The sequence below is a fragment of the Nycticebus coucang genome, chromosome 16, assembly GCF_027406575.1.
Source record: "Nycticebus coucang isolate mNycCou1 chromosome 16, mNycCou1.pri, whole genome shotgun sequence".
NCBI lineage: Eukaryota > Metazoa > Chordata > Mammalia > Primates > Lorisidae > Nycticebus > Nycticebus coucang.
The window spans coordinates 20,175,603-20,201,299 of NC_069795.1; the positions used below are offsets into that span (position 1 = coordinate 20,175,603).

General features: G+C 36.0%; 1 protein-coding gene across 1 annotated transcript; it reads right to left on the reverse strand.

Moving 5' to 3' along the window:
- Nucleotides 1–1,182: 1,182 nt before the first annotated feature.
- LOC128567385 (ubiquitin-conjugating enzyme E2 variant 2-like) lies at nucleotides 1,183–25,697 on the reverse strand. Its single transcript, XM_053564603.1, has 2 exons — nucleotides 25,485–25,697; nucleotides 1,183–2,237 (listed from the first exon to the last, which is right to left on the reverse strand). Exons 1-2 carry the CDS (start codon nucleotides 25,695–25,697, stop codon nucleotides 1,926–1,928), a joined length of 525 nt encoding a protein of 174 aa, XP_053420578.1. The 3' UTR covers nucleotides 1,183–1,925.

Here is a 25,697-nt window from a genome sequence, read left to right on the forward strand (position 1 = left end):
GACACTATATACATTTGTGTGTGTGTGTGTGTGTGTGTGTGTGTGTGTGTGAGATTCTGCTTGCATTGCGAGACAGATAGTAGTCTTATCAAATATCATTGTTTCTTATTTTATTTATCACACTCATGAATTGATGGGCACTTGGGCTGATTCCACATCTTTGCAATTGTGAACTGTACTGCAATAAATATTTAAGTGAAGGTGTATTTTTGATAAAATAACTTATTTTCCTTTGGGTAACGGCCCTGCAGTAGGGTTGCTGGATCAAACAGTGGGTCCATTTTTAGATGTTTGTAGACTCTCCATGCTGTTTTTCATAAGAGGTTTGTAATAATTTGAAGTCCCACCAACAGTGTATAAACATTCCTTTCTCTCTGTATCCACGTTAGCATCTTTTGATTTTCTAAGTTAGAAGGAACATATCTCAACATTATAAAAGCTGTGTATGACAGATCCTCCGTCAGCATAATACTGAATGGGGAAAATTTGAAAGCATTCCCACTGAGAACAGGAACAAGACAAGGGGACTCATTGTCACCACTCCTATTCAGGCAGGAGAAAGAAATAAAAGGTATCCAAATCAAGAATGAGGAGTTCAAAGTATTGCTTTTTGCTGACAATGTGACCTTAAATCTAGAAAACCTCAGAGACTCCACCAAGAGACTCCTGGAGTTGATAAATTAATTGAGCAAAGTCTCAGGCTGTGAAATCAATGTACACAAGTGAATAACCTTCCTATGCTCAATAATAGTCAAATAAGCATCAAATTAAAGACTCTATACAGTTCATGAGAGCTACAAAGAAAATAAAATACCCAGGAGTGTGCTCAGCCAAGGAGGAAAGACCTCTGCAAAGAGAACTACAGAACACTGAGGAAAGAAATGGCAGGAACGTCTTTTTCTTGCTCAACACAGCATGTCCAGGCAACAAACTAGCGATGTGCTGGACTGTCCGGTTAAATAACTTTGCCCATTTGTTTAACATAAGTAAGTGAACGACTGTCGGGTACGGACGGTGGCAAGCACAGAATGGTAAGGTTCAATTTGGGGGAGTATTTTTACAGTGCTTTTCTTTTTTCCCCCTGATATCTGTAAGGCACATTGGACAGAAAATACTGGATGCTTGGAAAAATAGACTTTTGTTGTTCATTTCCCATAGAACTGTTGATTTTTTTTTTTTTTTTACGTTCCACATTTTATTTACATTTTAAGACTAACTTTAATCTCAAAATCACATCTCCATACACCTACTTCCTTTTTGTTGACTTCACTTAAACTTAAATGCATGGTTTGTTAAACGAAGACTGTAAACAAATATTTACCATGTCTGTTACATGTAACACACAGGAACAGCTCTTAACAGAAACTCATCACCCCCCCACCAACATTTTATTATAAATACAGGTATCAAAACAATCCTGAACATATTTTTCATACTACTAGTAGTCAGCACCCACACTGCTTCAAAAATTAACACAATTTGCGACAATATTCATTATACCTGCTACTTTAAACAATTTCAACTGCAGCTCTTTCACTAAGCAAGATGGATAAAGCATGCCATTTCTGTTTTTCCTTCTGGAGATTTTTTACTTTTCAGAAACACACATGCTTCCACTGCCATCTGATACCCCTCTTCACACTTTCATCTTGTAAACCTGAATTCTATTTAGAGTATATTCCAGGTTTATGTTTAAATGACAGTGCCTTAATAAGAGAAAAAAAATGTGCTGCATTTTTCCTCTTGTTACCTGAAAACATACTGGGTGTACATATATTAAATATATTCTTACAAATGTCCAGGTCATGTTTACCAGGTGAAATTCCTTTACTTAATGTGTGGGTATTTTGCATTGTGATATTTAATCAAGACATTAACATGAGTAAAAGGTTGTTGATTTAAGACAAGTTTGAGATCCACTAAAATTAATTGTTGTATGTTTGTCCTTCTGGTGGCTGTGGAAGCTTCATATTTTCTTTGGACATCATTAGACGTCTTAGCTCTTGAAGTACAACTTTAATGCTATATGAATTTTGCCATTTTGCTAAAACTGGTATGCTACGTGCATCCACCATGCCACTGGAATTATTTATTCCATTCATATTAATTTTTGTTACAAATCTAACTGATGGAGGAGCTTCTGGGTATTTAGGTCCACATTCTACTTTCAAGCTATATATTCTGTTTTCATAATTTGTCTGTGGAGACCGCCATCTTATCCTGCAGGCCGACGCAGCCTGATTTTTTTTTTTTTAACAGCATAGTCAAGGTGATATTTTTGATGCTCAATTTGTGCAAGAAAAGTTCTATTTAGAATTGTTGGGCTTTAAATTTAGTATTCAGTTCCTTAAAGTTATAAATTACCTTGATTACCTTAGGCTATTGAAGGCAAAACATATATTTTATTATTCTACTGAATAATCTTGAATTTATTTTTAAAAAACCTGTTACCTTTCTCTGATTATTATTCAATTAATGCAGTTGGAAATAATTAAATTCACTTAAACAATTTGTATCACTTGTAATTTAATTACATTTCTTTAGGCCTTATGAATCGCATTAATAAATATAATTTTTTCATATCATGTCAAGCACTTCCAGTACTTAACGGAGCAAACGTTTTAACCTAAGAAATAAAACTTCTGAAATATTTAAATTCTTTCTGAAGTCTAAAATGTGAGTTTTCTTCTCAATCCAAAGACGTCCTTTTATCTTTTTCTGTAGTGCACGTTTGCTTGTAGTTCTTTTTCTTTGTATAACTGAAAATTATTTATTTTCCTTTATTTTCAAAGGATATTTTCACTGTACATAGAACTCTGGACCAAGTCGTCTCCACTTTAAATATATTCTTCCAGTGTATTTTGGTGTCTATTGTGTAGTATGAGAAGTTGGCAGAGATTATTTCCATCCCTTTATGTAATGTGTTGCTTCACTTTGACTATTTCCAAATTTCGTGTTTTACCTTTGGTTTTAGCTACTTAACTACCAGGAGTCTAAGTGCTGTGTTCTCTTTGTGTGAGGTTTGCTGGGGGTTTTCAATCCGTAAGTTGACATTTTTGTTGTTGTTGTTGTTGTGGATTCATTCGGGGTACAAAGACTTAAGTTACACTGACTGTGTTTGTGAGGTAAAGCTCCTCTTGTAATTGTGTCCCGCCCTTAGGAAGTGTGCCATACACCTTGGCCTCCTATTCCCCTCCCTCTTCCGATGTCCCCATCACTCCTCCTCACTTCCCATCCCTTACTGCCCTATCCTACACCTCTGTTGTTTATAAAATACCCCTTCTTCAACATTGTTATGGCACTGGAAACAGACTAAGATACTGCTATTAATATCTTTTTTTTCAGTTTATGTGAGGTACCAACAACCAGGTTACAATATTTGACTTTGTTAGGTAGAGTCCGTCTTGTAGCTGTTTCTTGAACCCCCAAAGTGTGCCATACACTCCTAAATTTTGGCCATTAAGAGGGAGCACCCCATTCCCCACACCATCAATGGTGCGGTAATCTGGGGGAAATGTGCATATGTTTATTTTGTAATAAATTATCAAGGTGTACACTTAAATTTGTTCACTTTTCTGTGTATCACTTAGTTATAAAAAGGTAATCATAAAAACAAAACGTAGGTTACATCATTATTCTCCCTCTTATCCTCTCTTGCTCCTGGAATGTGAATACGATGCTGGAGATAGAGCAGCCATCTTCGAGCACATTGTGAATTTCAGCTGCCAAAACCAAAAGATGGAATATGTGGACTTGCATAAACTGCTGAACATAAATTTATATTGTTTGAGAAAAATAAAGTTATTTCTTGTTAAAAAAAAAAATACACACCCCTACCAATGGCACAGTTTTTTTCATTTAAAGGTAGGTAATAATATTTTGTAAATAATTTATCATCTGATATTGTTGCTATCTTTAGAGTACTGAGGTTGTTTCACGTCCAGAGATTTGATGATAAGACATAAGCATCTGAAGTATAGCTGTTTGTCTGACAAACACATTTATCTTATAAAAAGAGATTTCTTAGAAATAACATCTCACCTAAAAACTAAAGCATGTTGCCAAAGCCTGTGTTACACTATTAGTCTCAAACCAGAAGCCTTGTTTGTATATCCCAGAGGATGTAATTTCATCTTTAACACTGTACATATATGCCTATATATGATTGTGAAAAATACAGATAGACTTATGTATCAGTCATTTACAGATAGACTTAAATGTACAGATACATTTAAATTTGAAAATATTTAAGGAGGCCAATGTGATTTCTAAAACAGTACTACAGGTAATTATTCAATGTGCTAATGTAATACTCTCCAAAGAGGAGAATTGGATACAGAATTCAATAATTTAGGAGAATAAAATTAAAACTTTTGTACCTATTTTTTGCAATCTCGGTATTTCTTGTTCAATATTTATTGGCCAATTTCTCAATTAGATGTCATATTTTTACCAGTTTTTAGAATTCTTCTATTCTTTTTTTTTTTTTTTTTGGTGGTTTTTGGCCGGGACTGGGTTTGAACCCGCCACCTACGGCATATGGGACCGGCGCCCTACTAGTTGAGCTACAGGCGCCACCCAGAATTCTTCTATTCTTAATTGTTAATATCTTTTAATTTGTTTCAGATTACTTCTTTATTTGAAGCAAATTTTTCCTCTACTTATCCATTTCATAATTATTTTCTGTCGTTTTTTTCTTTCTTTTTTTTTTTTTTTTTTTTTTACCACAATAAATAGATTAACATTTTAAAAGAGTAAATTTCACAATCTGTCAGTATGGCTTTATTTTCATTCTATTTTTTAAATACTTCTATGGCAAAGAAAAATATATTTTTCTATAGTTTTTTTTCTTTAAAATTATTGTAGTTTCTTTCTTTCTCAATCTTCCATATCTATTTGATTTTAATAGTATGCAAATTATTGGCTTTTGAAAAACATTTTCTTTTGGAAATTTTCCTCCAGACACAAATACAGACCAGAGTGTAATGAACCTCTGTGTTTATTATAGAAAACAGCCACTTTATCATAACTCTTCCCTTTTTTTCCCATACTTCTTTCCTTTTTTTAAAATTTATTATTTATTTATTTATTATTAAATCATAGTTGTGTACATTAATGCGATCATGGGGCACCATATACTGGTTTTATAGAACATTTGACATATTTTCATCACACTGGTTAGCATAGCCTTCCTGGCATTTTCTTAGTTATTGTGTTAAGACATTTATATTCTACATTTACTAAGTTTCACATGTACCCTTGTAAGATGCACCGTAGGTGTAATCCCACCAATCACCCTCACTCCGCCCAACCTCCCCCCACTCTCCCCTCTCTCTTCCCCATATTCTTAGGTTATAACTGGGTTATAGCTTTCATATGAAAGTCATAAATCAGTTTCATAGTAGGGATGAATACATTGGCTACTTTTTCTTCCATTCTTGAGATACTTTACTAAGAAGAATGTGTTCCAGCTCCATCCATGTTAACATAAAAGAGGTAAAGTTTCCATCATTCTTTAAGGCTGCATAATATTCCATGGTGTACATATAGCACAATTTATTAATCTATTTGTGGATTGATGGGCACTTGGGCTTTTTTCATGAGTTAGCAATTATGAATTGGGCTGTAATAAACATTCTGGTACAAATATCTTTGTTATAATGTGATTTTTGGTCTTCTGGGTATATACTTAGTAGAGGAATTATAGGATTGAATGGCAGATCTATTTTTAGATCTCTAAGTGTTCTCCAAACATCTTTCCAAAAGGAATGTATTAATTTGCATTCCACCAGCAGTGTAAAAGCATTCCCTTTTCTCCACATCCACGCCAACATCTCTGGTCTTGGGATTTGTGATATGGGCTAATCTTACTGGAGTTAGATGATATCTCAAAGTAGTTTTGATATGCATTTCTCTGATGATTAAGGATGATGAGAATTTTTTCACATGTCTGTAGGCCATGTGCCTGTGTTCTTCAGAGAAGTTTCTCTTCAAGTCCCTTTTCCAGCCTTGTTCTTTTCTTGCTTATACGTTTGAGTTCTCTGTGGAGAGAACCTTTGTAGGAGACATAACCTGCGAATATCTTCTCCCATTCTGAGGGCTGTCTGCTTGCTTTACTTACTGTGTTCTTGGCTGGGCATAAGCTTTTGGGTTTGATAGGTCCCATTAGTGTATTTTGAAGCTGCTTTAATTGCCCGGGGGATCCTCCTCATAAATACTCACCCAGACCGATTTCTTCAAGGGTTTTCCCTACACTCTCTTCTATTACTTTTATATTTTCATGTCTTAAGTTTAAATCTTTAATCCAGTGAAAGTCTATGTTAGTTAATGGTGAAAGGTGTGGGTCCAGTTTCAGTTTTCTACAGGTTGCCAGCCAGTTCACCCAGCACTATTTGTTAAATAGGGAATCTTTTCCCCACTGAATGTTTTTCATTGGCTTGTCAAAGATCAAATAAGGGTAAGTAGCTGGGTTTATCTCTTCGTTCTCTATTCTGTTCCAGACATCTACCTCTCTGTTTTTGTGCCAATACCATGCTGTTTTGATCACTATCGATTTATAGTATTGTCTGAGGTCTGGTAGCTTGATTCTGCCTGCTTTGTTTTTATTTCTGAGTAATGTCTTGGCTATTCGAGGTTTTTTCTGATTCCATATAAAACGAAGTATTATTTTTTGAAGATTAGTAAAGTATGACAGTGGAGCTTTAATAGGGATTGCATTAAAATTGTATATTGCTTTGAGTAAGATGGACATTTTAACAGTGTTGATTCTTCCCAGCCATGAGCATGGTATGTTTTTCCATTTGTTAACATTTTCAGCTATTTCTTTTTTTAGAGTTTCATAGTTCTCTTTATAGAGATCTTTCACATACTTCTCATCAGCCCACAAAACATATTCCAAAACTGATCTAATCTTAGGTCACAAGTCTTACCTCAGCAAATTTAAAGGAATAGAAATTATTCCTTGCATCTTCTCGGACCACCATGGAATAAAAGTTGAACTCAGTAACAACAGGAATCTGCATACTCATACAAAAACATGGAAGTTAAATAACCTTATGCTGAATGATACCTGGGTCAGAGATGAGATTAAAAAGGAAATTGCCAAAATTTTGGAACAAAATGACAATGAAGACATGAATTATGAGAACCTCTGAGATACTGCAAAGGCAGTCCTAAGAGAGAAATTTATAGCACTGCAAGCCTTCCTCAAGAGGATGGAAAGAGAGGAAGTTAACAACTTAATGGGACATCTTAAGCAACTGGAAAAGGAAGAACATTCCAACCCAAACCAAGTAGAAGAAAAGAAATAACCAAAATTTGAGCAGAATTAAATGAAATTGAAAACAAAAGAATTATACAACAGATCAATAAATCAAAAAGTTGGTTTTTTGAAAAGGTCAATAAAATAGCAAACCTTTGGCTAACCTAACCAGGAAAAAAAGAGTAGAATCTTTAATTTCATCAATCAGAAATGACAAAGATGAAATAACAACAGACTCCTCAGAAATTCAAAAAATCCTTAATGAAGATTACAAGAAACTTTATTCTCAGAAATATGAAAATCTGAAGGAAATTGACCAATACTTGAAAGCACATCACCTTCCAAGACTTGGCCAGAATCAAGTGGAAATGTTGAACAGGCCTATATCAAGTTCTGAAATAAATAGTATTAACCATACAAAACCTCCCTAGAAAGAAAAGCCCTGGACGAGATGGTTTCATGTCAGAATTCCACCAAACCTTTAAAGAGGAACTAGTACCTATATTACTCAACCTGTTCCAAAATATAGAAAAAGAAGGAAGACTACCCAACATGTTCTATGAAGCAAAAACCACCCTGATCTCCAAACCAGGAAAAGACCCAACAAGAAAAGAAAATTATAGACCAAGATCACTAATGAAAATAGATCCAAAAATATTCAACAAGATCCTAACAAACAGAATCCAGCAACACATCAAACAAATTATACATCACTACCAAGTTGGTTTTATTCCAGGGTCTCAAGGCTGGTTCAATATTCGTAAATCTATAAATATAATTCAGCACATAAACAAATTAAAAAACAAACACCATATGATTCTCTCAATTGATGAAGAAAAAGCTTTTGATAATATCCAGGATCCCTTCATGATCTGAACACTTAAGAAAATTGGTATAGAAGGGACGTTTCTTAAACTGTTAGAGGCCATCTACAGTAAACCCACAGCCAATATCATATTGAATGGAGTTAAATTGAAATCATTTCCACTCAGATCAGGAACCAGACAAGGCTGCCCATTGTCTCCACTGCTCTTTAACATTGTAATGGAAGTTTTAGCCATCGCAATTAGGGAAGGATATCCATATAGGGTCAGAAGAGATCAAACTTTCGCTCTTTGCAGATGATATGATTGTATATCTTGAAAACACTAGGGATTCTACTACAAAACTCTTAGACATGATCAAGGAATACAGCAGCATCTCGGGTTACAAAATCAACATTCATAAATCAGTAGCCTTTATGTATACCAACAATAGTCAAGCTGAAAAAACAGTTAAGGACTCTATTCCATTCACAGTAGTGCCAAAAAAGTTGAAGTATTTGGGAGTTTATCTAACAAAGGACGTAAAAGATCTCTGTAAAGAGAACTATGAAACTCATTTCTACTTTTTGACAGTAATACTTTCTTAGTCCACTTTGCACTGCCATAACCAAATGCCATAAACAAGGTAGCTTGTAGACACACAAATGTATTCCTTACAGTTGTGGAGGCTGTAAGTCCAAGATCAAGGTAATGGCAGATTCAATGTCTGTTAGGGCATGTTTGTCTGTAGATGACTTCTCTCTGTAATCTTACCTGGTAAAAGGGGTTAGGGGTCTTTTGATGGGCTCCTTAATGAGGGCACTAATCCTACACAGGAGGGCTATGCCTTCATGACCTCATCACCTCCCTTAAATACCTAATCTTAAAATACCATAACATTGGAAATTAGGATTCCAATAATTTAATTTTGGGTGGATACAAATATTCAATCCATCACTCATGGTAACCTAGTATGCATATATTATAGTATGTGTTTTGTGGCATTTGAAAAGAACAAGTATTCCAAAGTTGGAAGTAAAGTATTTTTTATTTATATGTATAATACTTCTAGCTCCCAGATAAATATTGTATCAACATTGAATTTTTTATGTAGATTTGCAGCATCCTTCCTCGAGAATTTGTAGGCATGTTCAATTCCTAACAAAGTGTTGGCAACAGGATATCTGACAGAAAAATGTATCAGAGCTTTTGGAGAAAAAGACAGTATTGATGTCTCTTGGAGAAATCAGACATAAAAGCACATCAACCTTCAGGTGCTTGAACAAAATGTTCCACTCTATTTTCACAAACCTAAAAGATTCTGTAACTGAAATTACAATATAGGGGGTATTTATGAGCTTTGATTAATGAATCAATTTTTTAACTAAATTTGATTATATAGATTTTTTTTCTTTGTCCCCAAATTCTGATCTTTTTCCATGTTGGTTTGATCAGATAGTAACATGAAGGCAATTTTATCATACATGTTTTAAGTGCCTAAATTAATTATGGACATTTCATTTGCTGAATGTAACGGTGAATATGAATCTACTATCTGGAGATAACAATATTAGAATCTTAGTTTTCTTGGTACTGAAAGCACTTTTTCCACTTCAAGCAGTGTTCAAATTGTAAGAACTTTTTTCTGTTACTAGCAAGAAGAATATATTTTCGGGTTTTTAATTAAAGTCTTCTTCCTCATTGTTCTTCTGATAGTACTTCCTTCAAAAAGCATTTTTTGGCTCTTTCATGTAATTCTTACACATATCAGCCTGAACAGTCTTTTATTAATCATGATACCCAATAAACACAGCACCATGAGAGCCGAAAGGGTGGGGTCGATCTTGCCTATCTGTATCCAGAGAACTTTGTGTTTCGAGTGTGGCTGCTGCAGCTCAGTATTTGCTGATGAATTAGATATTATTTTCATTTGGGCATTTTCCAAATTGTTAAATAGCTAAAAGTGTAGCTATATTATTGTCCATACATGTTCCATAGTTTTTTTGACATGAAGAAAAAATAATAAAACTTCAAGTATCACATATTTTCATATATTTTTGAAAAAATATTTTTAAAAATAAAACATCTTAAACCTTGGGAGATACTCTTGGTTGCCTTCCAGAAAACGTTCATACCCTATCTTATATTTTAATAAAATAAAGTTTAAAAATATTAATTTGTAGGTGAAAATACATGGAAATAATCTGCATTTAGATAGGCAATTTTGCACATATATAACATTCATAAGTGTTCATTTATAAAAAATTAATGAAATATAATTTTGGTCTTAGGAATTCTATAAATATTTATGTATAATTTTATAAAAGTGTTTTAGTGATTTTATTAAAGAGAAAGATAATTATCTTTAAATTAAAATAAAATAAAATTAAATTAAAATAAATAATAAATTAAATTAAAATAAATAAATAATAAAATAAAATTAAATAAAAATCTTTCATTTTTATTAATTGATATCTATTTTGAATATGGCTATTTTGGCAAAGCAGTCTTTTTTATTTCTTTAATTTATTTTTTATTGTTTTTTATTTGATGTGTACATTACTGCATTTGGGGTACAACGTGCTGATTTTATATACAATTTGGAATTCTATGTGAAGATAACGGAAAAGGTGGAGTTGATTATCATGGATAAATTCTGCAAGCGGAGTGATAAGCCTTAACCATATTAAAAAGAATCTCTGAGAATTTCCGTTAATATTAAAACAAACCAAACAATAGGCAACCCAATGTTTTTTCTGTGGTTATTATAAATTTAAGTAACATAAAAATACTTCAGATGTTAAAATGCTTCAGAAAATTATTAAAATTGTATTTAATAAATACAAATGTTAAAAAATGCTTAATTGCTATATGTAAAATACATGTTATATAATGTTTTTTTCTTTTTGATTATAAAAATGCAATGAAGTAAGTACCACGATAAATAAATCATGCACCTGTTTCAAGATACATTATTGTAAGAGCAAATGGAAGCCATTTACCAACTGATTTTATTTATTTGTACCTTCTAACAAATAATCAACAAAATTATACTGATTCAGGGCAGGTGGAGCCCACCCAGTCCAGAAAAGCTGAGGGAAGGACCTACCGCCTCCGCCCTGGAGGCAGAGGAACCAGCGGTCTGGATGGCGGGCTCTGGAGGCTTCAGTGACCAGAGGGGTCAGACAATTGCTGGGGAAACACCAGTGCCTTAGGGTCTCCTTCCCCTTGCACTTGTGGCTGATCAGGGAACCCCCCATTTCCTTAGGCCTGGTCAATTTCATTTACGTTTCCTAGGTCTGGCCAATTTCATGAATGGACTGTATCCATTCATAAATGAACTCATTCATCTTAGGGCAGCTGGAGGGACTGTATCCATTCATTAATGCACTCATTCATTTCACATTAGTGGAAGGGACTGTATTCATTCATTTGTTACCAAGTCCAGGCCTAATGTAATTACAAAGGACCCACGGGACAATATATACCTCTAGACAAAGAAACCAGGTAGAGAGAGAGAGAGAGCTTTCTTTTTACTTGGGTTTTTCTGTCTGCAGGGAGCTTTGGTGTTTTTTTTCTCTCTATTATCTTCTGTAAAATAAATCCTGTCTTACCACTCATCTGCGGTCAGTGGATTCATTCTTTGAATCACTGAGACCAAGGACCTGCTGAAGAAGAAATTCTGGTATAAATACTACCTTTAGCATTCTTAAAATAATAAGAATACATATATGTTTGTGTGTGTGCGCGCGCGTGCATGTGTGGAACTTAATAAAATCTCAGATGCTTCCTCATGTATTTGATGTAGTTACCATTTAACTATTTAACATTTACTGTTTAATCTGGTTACCATTTAATTCATTTATCAATCTGCTAGGAAGGTTATTAGTAGTTTCACTTTGGATATAAAAAAGTGATGTTTTAAAAAGCTCATAATCAAGTACCACATGAAGCTGTATTTTCTGATCATCCTCATTGCTTCCAAGTCACATACATTTTACAAATATATTGATACATAGTTTCACAAATATATTACTTCCATATTAATTCATTTAGAAATAAGTGTGAAAGTATTAGATTCGTCCATTAATGGATCAGACAGTGAGCGTTGGGATCCCATAGGTGTGTTCAAATTTGAATCAATTACCTCCAGCTATGCAACCCAGTGCAAGTTATATAATTGGGGATAATAATAAGACACATTTGTAGTTCATAATTTTATTGCTTATGCATTCTGGGTAGCCAAATATAGAGAATAATTGAAATAATTATGATTATCATAAGACTCATTGTACTAGGCTGCTGACACAAAATACCATATAACTGTAGAAATTTATTTTCTTACAGTTCTGGTGTCTGAATTCCAAAATTAGGGTGGCAGCAGGGTCTGTTTCTGGTTGTGGATGTCTGATTTCTCACTGTGTCCTCATGTTGTCTTTCTTTCATGTGTGTTCAGAGAAGAGAGAGTTAGAGAGTTTGCTGGTATCTTTTTGTCCTAATGGTTTTGGTCCCACACTTCTGTTGAAGTCCCTGCCTCCTAACGCAGTCACATTGGGGGTTAAGATTTCAACATATCAAGTTGGATAGGATAAAATTCAGTCCATAACAATTAGAAAAATTAAATTAAGAAATCAAATAGGTATCATCATGGACCTAAGAAGTATTTACTCTTTAATGAATTGGAACTAACCGATGGGCACACGGGTACACAGAGGAAAGTCAAAGTCATTGGAAATCAAGAAAAAAAGGGGCAGAGCAAAACTTCAACTAACAAGTGCGATGAACATTATTTAGGTGATGAGCACATTGGTGGACTTGACATATGTCATATTCAGAAACAACTGTTCCCTCTTACTATTTTGAAATAAAAAAATATTTGGTTAACAGATTTGGAAGAAAACATGAAAGTGTATTTATTATATTCTCCTTATTACTTTATTTATTTAAAAAATTAGTATTTCTTAAAAAAATGTCTTACATGCTGGGTCCTTTCTGGGTGCCAAGAATGATACAGTTAAAAGTGACTGTCCTGGGGCGGCGCCTGTGGCTCAGTCGGTAAGGCGCCGGCCCCATATACCGAGGGTGGCGGGTTCAAACCCGGCCCCGGCCAAACTGCAACAAAAAATAGCCGGGCGTTGTGGTGGGCGCCTGTAGTCCCAGCTGCTTGGGAGGCTGAGGCAAGAGAATTGCTTAAGCCCAGGAGCTGGAGGTTGCTGTGAGCTGTGTGAGGCCACAGCACTCTACAGAGGGCCATAAAGTGAGACTCTGTCTCTACCAAAAAAAAAGAAAAAAGTGACTGTCCCATCTTGGCACCTGTAGTTCAACAGCTAAGGCCCCGGCCACATACACCAGAGCTGGTGGGTTCTAATCCAGCCTGGGCCAACTATAACCAAAAAATAGCCGGGTGTTGTGGCGGACGCCTGTAGTCTCAGCTGATCCAGAGGCTGAGGCAAAAGAATCACTTAAGCCCAAGAGTTTGAGGTTGCTGTGAGCTGTGACACCATGGCACCCTACCCAGGGTGACATAGTGAGACTCTGTCTCAAAAAAAAAAAAAAGCGCACTCTCCCATCCTACTTCTGTATTGACGTGAGGCAAAGGTCATTTCAAGAAGAAAAGGAAGAAAATACAAATTCTATATTTGCTATTGTTTTTGCATGTATGTGTGTTTTTATAACATTATGGTCACGATTTCTAGGGACAGAAGTGAGAATGAGCCACATATTGGTCCAATTTAAAAGGACAAAGGCCAGGGTGGCGCCTGTGGCTCAGTGAGTAGGGCACCGGCCCCATATGCCGAGGGTGGCGGGTTCAAACCCAGCCCCGGCCAAACTGCAACAACAACAACAACAAAAAAATAGCCGGGTGTTGTGGTGGGCGCCTATAGTCCCAACTGCTCGGGAGGCTGAGGCAAGAGAATCGCGTAAGCCCAAGAGTTAGAGGTTGCTGTGAGCCGTGTGATGCCACGGCACTCTACCCCACGGCGGTACAGTGAGACTCTGTCTCTACAAAAAAAAAAAAAAAGGACAAAGGCCCATCATGGTATGGCCGTACAGCATCCTTGGGAATTTAAATAATATATTTGCTCCTGATTTTCGGTGTTGGTAGAGGGATGAGGAGACTATTTCTGCATGGAAAATTATTATTTTTAAAATACTTATCATGTCCAACTACAATGTGGCCACTGTAACTATAATTACCTTGATAAAACCTATAAAGAGAAGTCAAAATTTTCCTTTTGATGATATTTTCAAACGACAGCCTTGTTCTCTTTAACTTTCTCTTTCTCTTGAGGATTAAGACACAATGAGTTTTAAATATGAGGATGAAATTTTCCATTCTGAACACTTATTAATAAGTTATTACTTTTCAACAGTAAAATATATTAATTTTAAAAATGTTAATGTCACATAAGGGAAAACATATTTGACTATCCCTCTTTTTAGTACCAAAAAAGAACATTTAGAGGTATAATTTTAGAAAATGTTAGGTAGATTAGTGATTCGTATTTAATTATAAAAAGTGCTCTAAAACTCAAATGTTAATTTATTCAATACATATTTATTGGTTAGTATAGATAGAAAATGATCACATTGATATATTGGTAAAGAAGACAGACAGACACTTGCTTTCATAGAACTTCTGTCCTAATGGTGGCAGTGATGGTGGAGGGAGAGAGATCATAAATACAAACATAAATAAGCAAATAGAAGTGAGGCAGATAAATGCCTCAATGAATGGTAAGCAGGTGGTATAATAGAGCAATAGCTGGAGTGTTTCTGATTATGTGTTTAGATAAGGCTTGGATTAAGAAGGGACTCTTAAGCAGCTGCCCATGCACAGATGTTATATGTGATAAGTGCTTTTCTAGGATATCATGTCCTGCTGCAGGCATAGGCTCAGCATGATGAGGATAGGAAAAAATGCAAATGTGTAATAAAGGGAAAGATGGTGGAGATGAGCGTAAGGCAACAGGAGAGTCAAGACCCAAATGAAGTAAGACTTTGTAGAACCAAGTAATCAATCTGGGGTTTACTTTCACTACCATGGACAGCCATTGAAGTGTTTTAGCAGGAAATTAAAATGATGTAAATTGTATTTTAAAAGTGTCCCTGGACACCCTCAGTGGAAAATTTATAATAGACAGGTAAGAGGTAAAGTGAAAGAATATAGAAGATGCTGTTGTATTCAAGATGGGAAACAATCATGTCTCGGGCTAGTGGTAAGAAGCAATATATCTTAGAGTGAGACCAGGACAGCTTTCTCCCTGGTCTGGAAGTTTGGGGTATAGTTAAGACATGCATTATCTTAAAAATGACTCGAATGTTTACTATTTACTTGATAAAGACAGTTAGAAGTGGAACCGTATACAAATTAGAGGTTCAGAGGTGAGATGAGGTCATGGTAGATATATAACTCTTGATATTATCTGTAAAAAGATGTTTTCTTCAAGCCATGTCACTGCATCGTTTAGAGAACAAATGTACACAGAGAAGAGTCTTAGGGCATCCCAGAATTCATGTTCATTTCTTCATTCACTCATTTTTACATTCAGTACTCCATCATCTGATTTCTCTAATCTAGGTAATCCAACTGTAGTCCCAGGGAGTAGAAAGTCAAAAGTCACTAACATTATGTTGGAACATATTTACTGCCATTAAATCTATCTATATACCTATGTGTATACTTCAAAATCTATCTATATACCTATGTGTATACTTCAGGTCTCCTTCAAAAATACAGAAGGGTGGCTTGGCACCTGTGGCTCAAGCGGCTAAGGCACCAGCCATATACACCTGAGCTGGTGAGTTTGAATCCAGCTGGGGCCTGCCAAACAACAATGACGGCTGCAATCAAAAAATAGCCAGGCATTGTGGCAGGCGCCTGTAGTCCCAGCTACTTGGGAGGCGGAGGCAGGAGAATCGCTTGTGCCCGGGACTTTGAGGTTGCTGTGAGTTGTGATGCCATGGCACTCTACACAGGGCAACAGCTTGAGGCTCTGTCTCAAAAAAAAAAACAGAATGGTGGCCCCCTGTGATGGCCACAAACATACTTTTTGTTTTTTACAGCATGTGCCCTCAATATAGTGACAATGCAAGGCTATGAAATCAAAATTTTTAGCATTAAAAATGGAAGTTGCAAAAATCCCTCTAAGGACTGAATTTTGTCCCCTCCCCTGATTCCTATGTTGAAGCCCTAATATCCAATATGGCAACATTTGTAGGTAGGGCATTTAAAAATTTGAATAAGGTTTAATCACGTAGTAAGGGTTGGGCCTTAATCCAATACGGTGGTTTCCTTATAAAAGAAGAAGAAACACAGGCATGGGCAAACATATGTGAGGACCCAGAGAAAAAGAAGCTGTTGGCAAAGTAAAGAAAGATACTCTTGGAGAATCCAAGCCTGCTGGAGCCTTGATTTTGGACTTCTGTCTTCCAGACATGCAAGAACATAAATTTCTTTTTTTTTTTTTTTTTTGTGGTTTTTTTGGCTTGGGCTGGGTTTGAACCCACCACCTCCGGCATATGGGACTGGCACCCTACTCCTTGAGCCACAGGTGCTACCCAAGAACATAAATTTCTAATGTTTATATTATGAAAGCTCTAGCCAACTAAAACTGCCATGTGGGGTAACTTCGGTTATACCAGAGTGGTTGCTGCAGTTATCAGCCTACCGAGTTTTAGGGGATGATGCTCTTAATAAGAAGACTGCCAAGTAATTTGCAATCACATTTTAAAGTTACCTCATAATATTGGCCTTTCGTTGATGTTGAAAATCTCTGATCTCTTACCGAGAACTAGACTCATATTATTGCCATTATCTGTGAGAACGTTGCCTATAATCACTTATAATCTTTTGAATAGGCAGACTTCAAGCTCTATGGCAGGCGTCCTCAAACTGCGGCCCACAGGCCACATGAGGCGATGTGATTGTAATTGTTCCCGTTTTGTTTTTTTACTTCAAAATAAGACATGTTCAGTGTGCATAGGAATTTGTTCATAGTTTTATTTATTAAACTGTAGTCTGGCCCTCCAACGGTCTGAGGGACAGTGAAATGGCCCCCCTGTTTAAAAAGTTTGAGGACGCCTGCTCTATGGGTTCACTTTAACAACAATAAATGCCTCTTCATTTCTTGTTGCAATAGAATGTCATGAATCCTAATGGAGGGGACAGTTATTCAAGTACAAAAAAGGAAACCAGCCGGGAATTTTAGTAAAACTAAGTCAGTGGTATTTGAAAACTCCCTTGTTAATCTCTTTATATCTCAATTCATTCCTCTTAGTTTACTACTTTTTCTTTCTTTAAAGCAAATTAGACAGAGAAAGAAACAAATTCTCAATTTATTTGCCAACACATTTAGAATTATGGTAATACTTCAATACCATTAACAACTTCATGTTTTACAAAAAAAAGTCTTCTTTGCCCAACTAATGGTAGGCAAATTCAAGAGACTGAATTGAAGAGAAAGAGGAAGCTGTCATTCTTGGTTCTTGAAGTCTCTCTGTTTTCCGAGTTTGAGGGGGGAAGGAATGACATTTCACTTTTATTTAATTTTTAATTCACAAATGACCTACCTTTTTGCTTATACTTTCCTATTAATGCTATCTTTAACAGCCTGGGAAGAAAGAGTCACTTCCTAGAACAATTTAGTGAACTCCGTATATTTGAAAAATTCCTTCACTATTAAGAGCCAATCTGCAGAAGATTCCTTTATAATTTCTAGTGATTTACAAGAGAAAAAAATCTTAATAATGCATTCTAACCCATTATAGAGTCAATGGGTTAGAGACTAATATAAATTTATATCTAAAATTCAGTGAAGATACGTCCAAACAAGCTGACAGTCAGCACGAATTTGTTCCTTATTATCTCCTGACACATTAAACTAAGCACAGTTCCTCTAAGATGTGTCAAGTTTATCTACTTCTAAATACAATCAGATTTTTTTTTTTAGCTTGGGTTGGTTTGGGTAAATTACATTTATCTGGACAAGAACGATTTTCCCTTAAGAAATCAACATCGCTCACATAGATTGATACAGTGAAGCGTTGGAAATGGAAGAATATTCATGAAAAATGACGCACCAAGTGAATTAAAGAAAAAAAAACTTAAAGAAAAAGCATGCTATGTTTTGAACAGGAGGAAAATAGCATTGTTTTTCTACATCAAACAGGCCCTCAGCCAAACTACCATGCATATCTGGCTAAGTTTGGGCCAATTACCTAAATGGAAAGAAAACTTATTTGTAAAAGATGTTTTATATCCCCAATCCGCATTTCTATATTGCGTAGATAACATTTACTACATATATTCCATGGGAACAGATGGTATTCAAATGCAATAATGCACTAATTGTTCATGAGATAGGTGAATCAAGAGTTTATATCCACAATTAGAGTTTTTAAACATACTAAAAACGAGCATCTTCCATTTTTTTCCTTCCAGAGTGTTATGCATTATTCTACACAGTTTCCCCTTAGCTATCATTCCAATCAGGTACTTACATTTTCTGGCTCTGAACTTTGGTCTAAACAAGGCTGGTAAATGTCCTCACCAAAAAAAAAACAAAAAAAAACAAAAAAAAACAAACATATAGAGTGAAATTGACTGAGTCAAATGTTTTGTCCTGATTAGCATGGCTTGCTCAGGCTCCACTCATTGTTTCTCCTTCTCATATCCTGATAATCTTACCCCAGGGGACTCCTGGTTGAGATATTTCTGTGGCAGAAATTAAAGGGTGGTAGTAGGGAATTCTGCAAGTACCTTTGTGTAGGTAAGGATGTACCAAATCAGTGGGTTAAATATGAGCTAAGGACATGGAATTGAGGATAGGGAAAAGTCTATGCAAAGACCTTCATCAGCTAAGAAAGGATGAACCCAGATACTTACGCATAATTGTCTTAGTGCTGGAAAGAACATAGCCAGAAACCAGAATAAAGAAGGACGTAGGTATTATGGTGCTTGGAAACTGGAGACTGAAACAAAACTTACAGTAAGAATAGAATAAGCCGTGAGGCCCTTTATACAACTTGCACTCAATACTGAACATAATCAGCATAGAAAATGGGCTAAAATATTGTTTAGCATACACATGTATGTGCATTAACACTCACCAACAGTTCACGCCAGTCTTTCACAGTGTGGCCCACTCAGTGGTCTGCTGAAGCTTACCAAGAGGTTTCTAGTTTCCAAGGTCAAAGTTTTCCTGCATACTTAAAAGTATGCATATGGGTTTCAGTCCTCTATGGAGATGGGGGCTCTTAGCTCCACTCTTATTTTTTTGTTTCTTAAAGCATCTGAAGTAGGGGTAGATGGTTATTGCATCCAAAGAGTGGCTTGCGGTAAGCAAGGTGGTTGACTTCCGGTTTCCAGTGCCTTGATCAAACAGACTTTTAAAGTGTTCAGCCCACTCAAGGCTACATGTCCCACTGTGTGAACATCAACATTGACACTATCTATTGAAGTTTTGGGAATCCCTTTATTTAGCAGCAACATTCACACTGCCTTGTGCCTTGGGGTCAGGAAGTATGCTCCCTCTGGGTGGCTCAAGTTTGGTTCCCATAACTGTGACTCCTTCTTTGAAAAGTCCAAGATGTTATCAATATATTTCTCTTAAGTTCTTTGGAGGCCTCCATGTAAGATCTAGGGGAGTTTTCTAGAGTAAACAGGGATGAACACAAGAATATATCCAGATTTCTTTGTTTCACATTCTCCAGTGGGTTACCATCCAGCATTGTAGAGCCAATATGAGGCTATAAAAACCTTAATACTTGTAATGTCTCATCTATACTTTTCCAGTGGGAGTTTTTTTTTTTTTTTTAAGGGAACTCTCTCCTGGAGAGCCATAGCTCTTCTATTGCAGTCAGGACCTACTGCACAAATATCTTAGACCTTTTACTGTTACCTCTGCACGGGAGTGCGGAAACTGTGGTCTTCTGATTTCAAGATTGTTCTTTTTTAAGCATCAGAGGAGGCAAGAAAAGTTTCACCTTTCTCTGCTTCACCCCTTTCAATACAAGGATTTGTTACCTAAGATTTGAATTCAGTCAAAAGTCCATACAGAAGGACCAGGAAGGCCACAAGTTTTCTTGAAGTCACAGATTCCCCAGCCCTGCAGGACTTGAGCTTTCTGAGTTCCTGACTGTTTCCCTGATCAAGGAAAATAGGCATTGCACATTTCATCCTGCCTTCCCCAAGAGAACCAGTGGAAGTTTAATAATTTGCCTGGTTTCTGTCCATAGCAGTTGTAAAATTTCCATTATTTATGTCCTGTGTAGGTATGTATCTCTGTAACTGCATTTGAAAAGATGCCAGATTTTCTGCCTGGCCCAGAAAGATTTAATACTGTAGTTGTTAAAGTGAAGTGGACCAGAGGCTGACTGCCAGTTGGTGAATTAAGTCTCCTTCCCCAGAGGAGTTTATAATATTCAGGATGCTGTTCACTTTGATTCTGCTTATGGGCATTTGGCTTGAGGCTGCCAGTCTAATTCATCATTCATTGTAGGCAATAAAGGGGAGAACCGTGTATTTCCCTGTTGACCATACAATTTGTCATTTTCACCATTGATTCCATAGGCTTCGTTCAAACTCTCTTAACCAGTCCTTATGGACCTGACCTTTCCTCTTCCAGAAAATACATGTCTATCACCATCACATGTTTATAGCCCAAATTGTGAAAATCTATCTGTGAAGGGCTTGAGATTTTATTTTACTTTCAATGTAACAATTTATGGATGCTCTAAATTGACTATGTTATTTTTCTGGTACAAACTTAGGTAAGTTTCATGGGTCTACAAACATCACACAGATGTCTTCCACAGACAGAGAGGAATAACAGCATATAAATGATTCATTGAGTTTCTACTAAACAGGGTTTTTCTTTTTGGCCCTAATATTTTAGACAAAGCAAATTCATCTCTCAGTTTTATACTTTATATAATATATAAATTGAAATAGGAATGCACAGATCATTTTTTATTACAAACAATATATGCAGGGTAAGTCAAACTACCAATTAAATGACCTTAATATTGTGTTTATTTATCGGAAAAAATCATAAGGCCTATTATGTAAATATCATTCTAATCATGTATAACTAATGCTCTTTATTCATTTCAGTAGTTTTCCACAAAATAGTCATATTTGATACTTTCCTAGTAATAATGACTTAAAATTGGCATCTTCTAGCTAGTAAAATGATTCAGTGTTTTCAAATGTCCTCATTTTTGTCCACAAAAGATGGAATTTTTTTATAAGAAGTGTATCAATGTAGAAAATACGTTATTAGGCAAATGATAAAAATGATCCATTTTATTTGATGAGTTATTTGGCATGATACCTACAGAACCCATCAGAGGCATTAAGACATGCTCCATAGTACATAAAAATGAAAATACAGTAAGTCTATAAAGGTAACCCTTCTGAATTCATCTGAATGAACCAATTATTTACTTGAAGACATCTTACCTAATTAAATCATACAGAATAATTTTCAAATATATCACTTTTGGAAAACAAAATGTTTCTTTAGTGTTTTGGTCTTCATTTTTAAATTAAGAAGGTTAGACTCAAAAGACACTTTAGTAATGAAACTAGAAGACAAATGCAGTGGGCCGAGCTGCATTTGCACAATGTTATTTACATTCTCACCAGAGCAGCTTCTGCTGTAATCAGCATGTTTGTGTGCTCCAAAATAAAATAGTTTAAGTCACAAAATCACTTGAATGCACATTTAAGAGATGAAATGGCCTTCAAAAACAATAATTAATGTTTAAGTTATGTTATTATCATAGCTTTTAAAAATTATTTTTATCTTGGGGGAATGCAGAAAATTCAATATCAACATAACTGATACCCGAAACTACCATTAAAGAGGGGGCTAGTCTCCTTCAGAATGTGATCCTATTTCATTATTCTTTGGCAACTTCTGTTTCAGACTGGTAGGTAATCATTTTATAGAGGGTAGTATTCAGAGAAGCAAAACCAATACTGAAAAGAATAAAAGGCCACAGCACATCATTCAAGAAATATCTACTTATTAATGAATATAGACTGGTCTCCCCTCCTTTTACTTAGCCGACTTTAGGTCAGTGTCAGTGACCTATCTGTTTTGGGAAATATATTTTGGAATATCATTTTATGACATTTTGAGGAGGTACATCTACTGATCATATTAATTAATTATTTAATAAATTCTGTTATGACCATATAGCTGCTTAAGGCAGCTATATCAAAATGTTTCCTCTCTTTTTTACATAAATCATGTCCAGAACTATTGTTTTAATGTTATGATATTTTCTTCTCTATTTTGGACATAATAAATCTAAGTTTGGTCATCTGAAACAAAAAAATAAAAAAATAGTGCTGGCAGCACTCTGGCTAAGCAGGTTTATGAATTAATTCTATAATATGCTGTATATTAAGTGGACACTGACCATTTTTGGAAGGGAAGAAATAATTGTTTAGGATGCTAAGTCCCTTTGTAGTAGGCTACAAGTAAGTATAGTTGGTGGAGAGAGGAACTTCTAAATGATGAAGTTTTTCTCCAGTTATAAATATGAAGTTAGGCCCAGAAATCTGGAAAATCTAGTAGTTTATCATATTAAGAGCTTGCTTCTGAGTGGTTTTTTTTTGGATGACATATATGTTGTCCAATTAAATATACATTTTTAATTACAAAAAACATGGCCCAAATTTAGGAATCCTCAAGGTAGTATCAGAAACATACCTATTCTATGTGCTTTGAAATGTTTTTAATCTACAGGGAGGAAAAAGAAGTCTTGTCCCATTGGGAGCTCAGCAAGCAAAGATGTTTTTGTGTGAGATGGGGCCATGAGAATAAATGTATAGTTAATGGATATAAAGCTTATTTTAATAGATAAACAATTTCATATTCAATAAAATAATGGGGATACATTTTATACCTAATTTTCTATATTGAGAATGTTTGGTGTTATTATAGATTCTAGGATGATAACGATCACTTGCTGAAATGCGAACACTAAATGTGCAGCTCAGTAGCCATTACTTTATAATTAACTGCTTGTTTTTTCACTAGCAGTTTACAAAGCATTTTTATTAGTACATTACATTTTACTAATGTCTTCTACAGAACACTTATGTTATTCCTTTGTTCATTAGCATTAAGAGCTGCTAAGATATGTTAAATGCCCAGATTATATTAGTATTTAGATCCAAATGTTTCCAATTTCTGCAATTATATTTTATCAGAATTTGTTACACATCAAAATTCAGTTTGAAAAATGACTCAGCCTTTTCCTGAAATTGTGGTTGGCCTATTGAATTTACATGGCTATCACCCAGTTACCAACTTTTAGGTAATAAGAGAGCTAACATGATTCTCAGTTATTTTCTATGTGTTTATTGGTGGCTTATTACATGTCAGGAACCATCCTATACCCTGGACTTTCAGCAGAGACCACACAGACTAAAATCCCTTTTCTCAGTAGAGTCCAGAAAGGGCTTACGGAAAGAGGAAAGCTTAGCAAAGACCCGAAGGAGCTGAACCTTCAAGCCTCATGGTTCACAAAGTGAAAAGTCATGAGTCACCAAAGTCCCTGTTGGGAATAAGCATGGAATCCGTGTGGCTTCTGTGTAGATAAAGAAATTAGACAATGTTAGGAATTAAAGTAAAGAGGTGTCATGAACCATATATAACATTCATAGAGTGTTTTGTACACGGCACTGAAGACTTTGCTACTGTAACTGGAACGGAAAACCTTTGGATGGTTGTGAGAGACAAGGTATGTTTTCTGCAGTAACTAAATAGTTCTTGCTACTGGGGGAGAACAGTCTGAATAAAGGGCAAAGGCAGCAAACACAGGCAATGAGGCGACAATTACAATAAAGTTAAATGGCATCATGATGCAAGTAGGATAGGTGGAAATGGTCACATATGGGCAGATTTTAAAAATATGTTCAAGGTAGTATCAACAGGGTTTGCTAATGTGAGACAGAGGAAATGGTCACATATGGGCAGATTTTAAAAATATGTTCAAGGTAGTATCAACAGGGTTTGCTAATGTGAGACAGAGAGTAAAAGACAAAAAGAAGAGACAAGAAAGCTCAAATATTATTCTCACTTTTATTTTCATGATCAGCTGTTTTTGTTTTGTTTTTTTGTAGAGACAGAGTCTCATCCTATGGCCCTCGGTAGAGTGCCGTGGCCTCACACAGCTCACAGCAACCTCCAACTCCTGGGCTTAGGTGATTCTCTTGCCTCCTGAGTAGCTGGCACTACAGGCGCCCACCACAACGCCTGGCTATTTTTTGTTGCAGTTTGGCCGGGGCTGGGTTTGAACCCGCCACCCTCGGTATATGGGGCCGGCGCCCTACCGACTGAGCCACAGGTGCCGCCCATGATCAGCTGTTTTAAGAAATATATTCAAAGCTCTTGAAAGTGGTACCCTTGGTACATTCCTACATGTTATCTTAGACCTGTGCGGTGTCTTAAGTCCTGAAAGGGGTGAAGGCTCAGCAGTTCCTTCCTTGTCAAATTTCTTGTTTAGACTTTCTAAATGTGACCTCTCAGAGTGTTGTGTTTAAGGATCCATCAGCCTTCCCTTTTCTGACGGGAGAATTCTGGTTTGTACAGAAGATTTAGCAATAAACACATATTTTTCTTTATGTATTTCTCTTTCTCTAAATACAGATGCTGCTAAATTTATGTCCCAGTCAACTCAACTTTAAGTTGGAAATATTGTTGGTCAAAAATGAATTTTTCCCTTTTTTTCAGGTAATTAACTTTTTGAAAAAATTTAGAATATTACAAGGGTACACACTTTTCTTTTTTTGGCTGGGGGTGGGTTTGACCCACCACCTCCGTCATATGGGGCTGGTGCCCTACTCCTTTGAGCCACAGATGCTGCCCTAGGGTACACACTTTTTGATTACATCATTTGCTTTTGTACATTTTAAGTCAAAATTATAAGGGTGCCCCTCACCCAGAATGTGCGCATTTGTGTGTGAATTTACCCAACCTCCCTCCCCTCTCCCACCTACCTGATTTTCACTGAGCTCCACTTCAATATATGCACTGAAATGTTGACCAACTAGTTCCAATTTAGTACTGAGCACTTCTATTTTCTCTCTTATTTCTAGGAGTTTCCATACAGCTCATGTTCCAAATTCCTCATCTGTCATTTTGATCTCTATATTTAGGTTGGTGTCCATTGGCAGGGAGTTACTTATTTTCTTTAGGGAGTGACCTTTCCCGTTAGTTTCTCATATTTCTGGAATTTTTTTCTGGTTCCTTCTCATCTGGCCTCTCTAAAGAAAGCCAAGGATATTGGGCCTGGCTTATGAGCCTGTCTCCAAGACCCTGATTGTGTCTCGGAGAAGATTTTTGGTCCAGAGGTGCCTTTGGGTTACTCTGGCAGTTTTAATGAACCTCTCGGCTCACCTCTGACCTACTATCTTTGCCTCTTCCTGAGAGTGTGCAGTCAGTTAGGTCCTCCATCTTGCCCTTGGTGATGGTGGGTGGTTCTTGCGAGTATGAATCAGCCACAACCTGTTTGCCTGTGTGGAATGTTGGTTGGTGGGCTGTATTGTTCTCTCTGTCACTGGCTAATGTTTGTGTGAGTGATCCCACAGCCAAGATGTTCCTTTGTGTCAT

Bases quoted from the DNA above. Each gene is read 5' to 3' on its own strand.
- LOC128567385 (XM_053564603.1), bottom strand. From the start codon at position 25,697: ATGACACAAAGGAACATCTTGGCTGTGGGATCACTCACACAAACATTA. The intron at 2,238-25,484 runs GTGAGCCGAGAG...AAAAAAAATCAG, and splicing joins GCAAAGATAGTAGGTCAGAG to GCTGCGTCGGCCTGCAGGAT.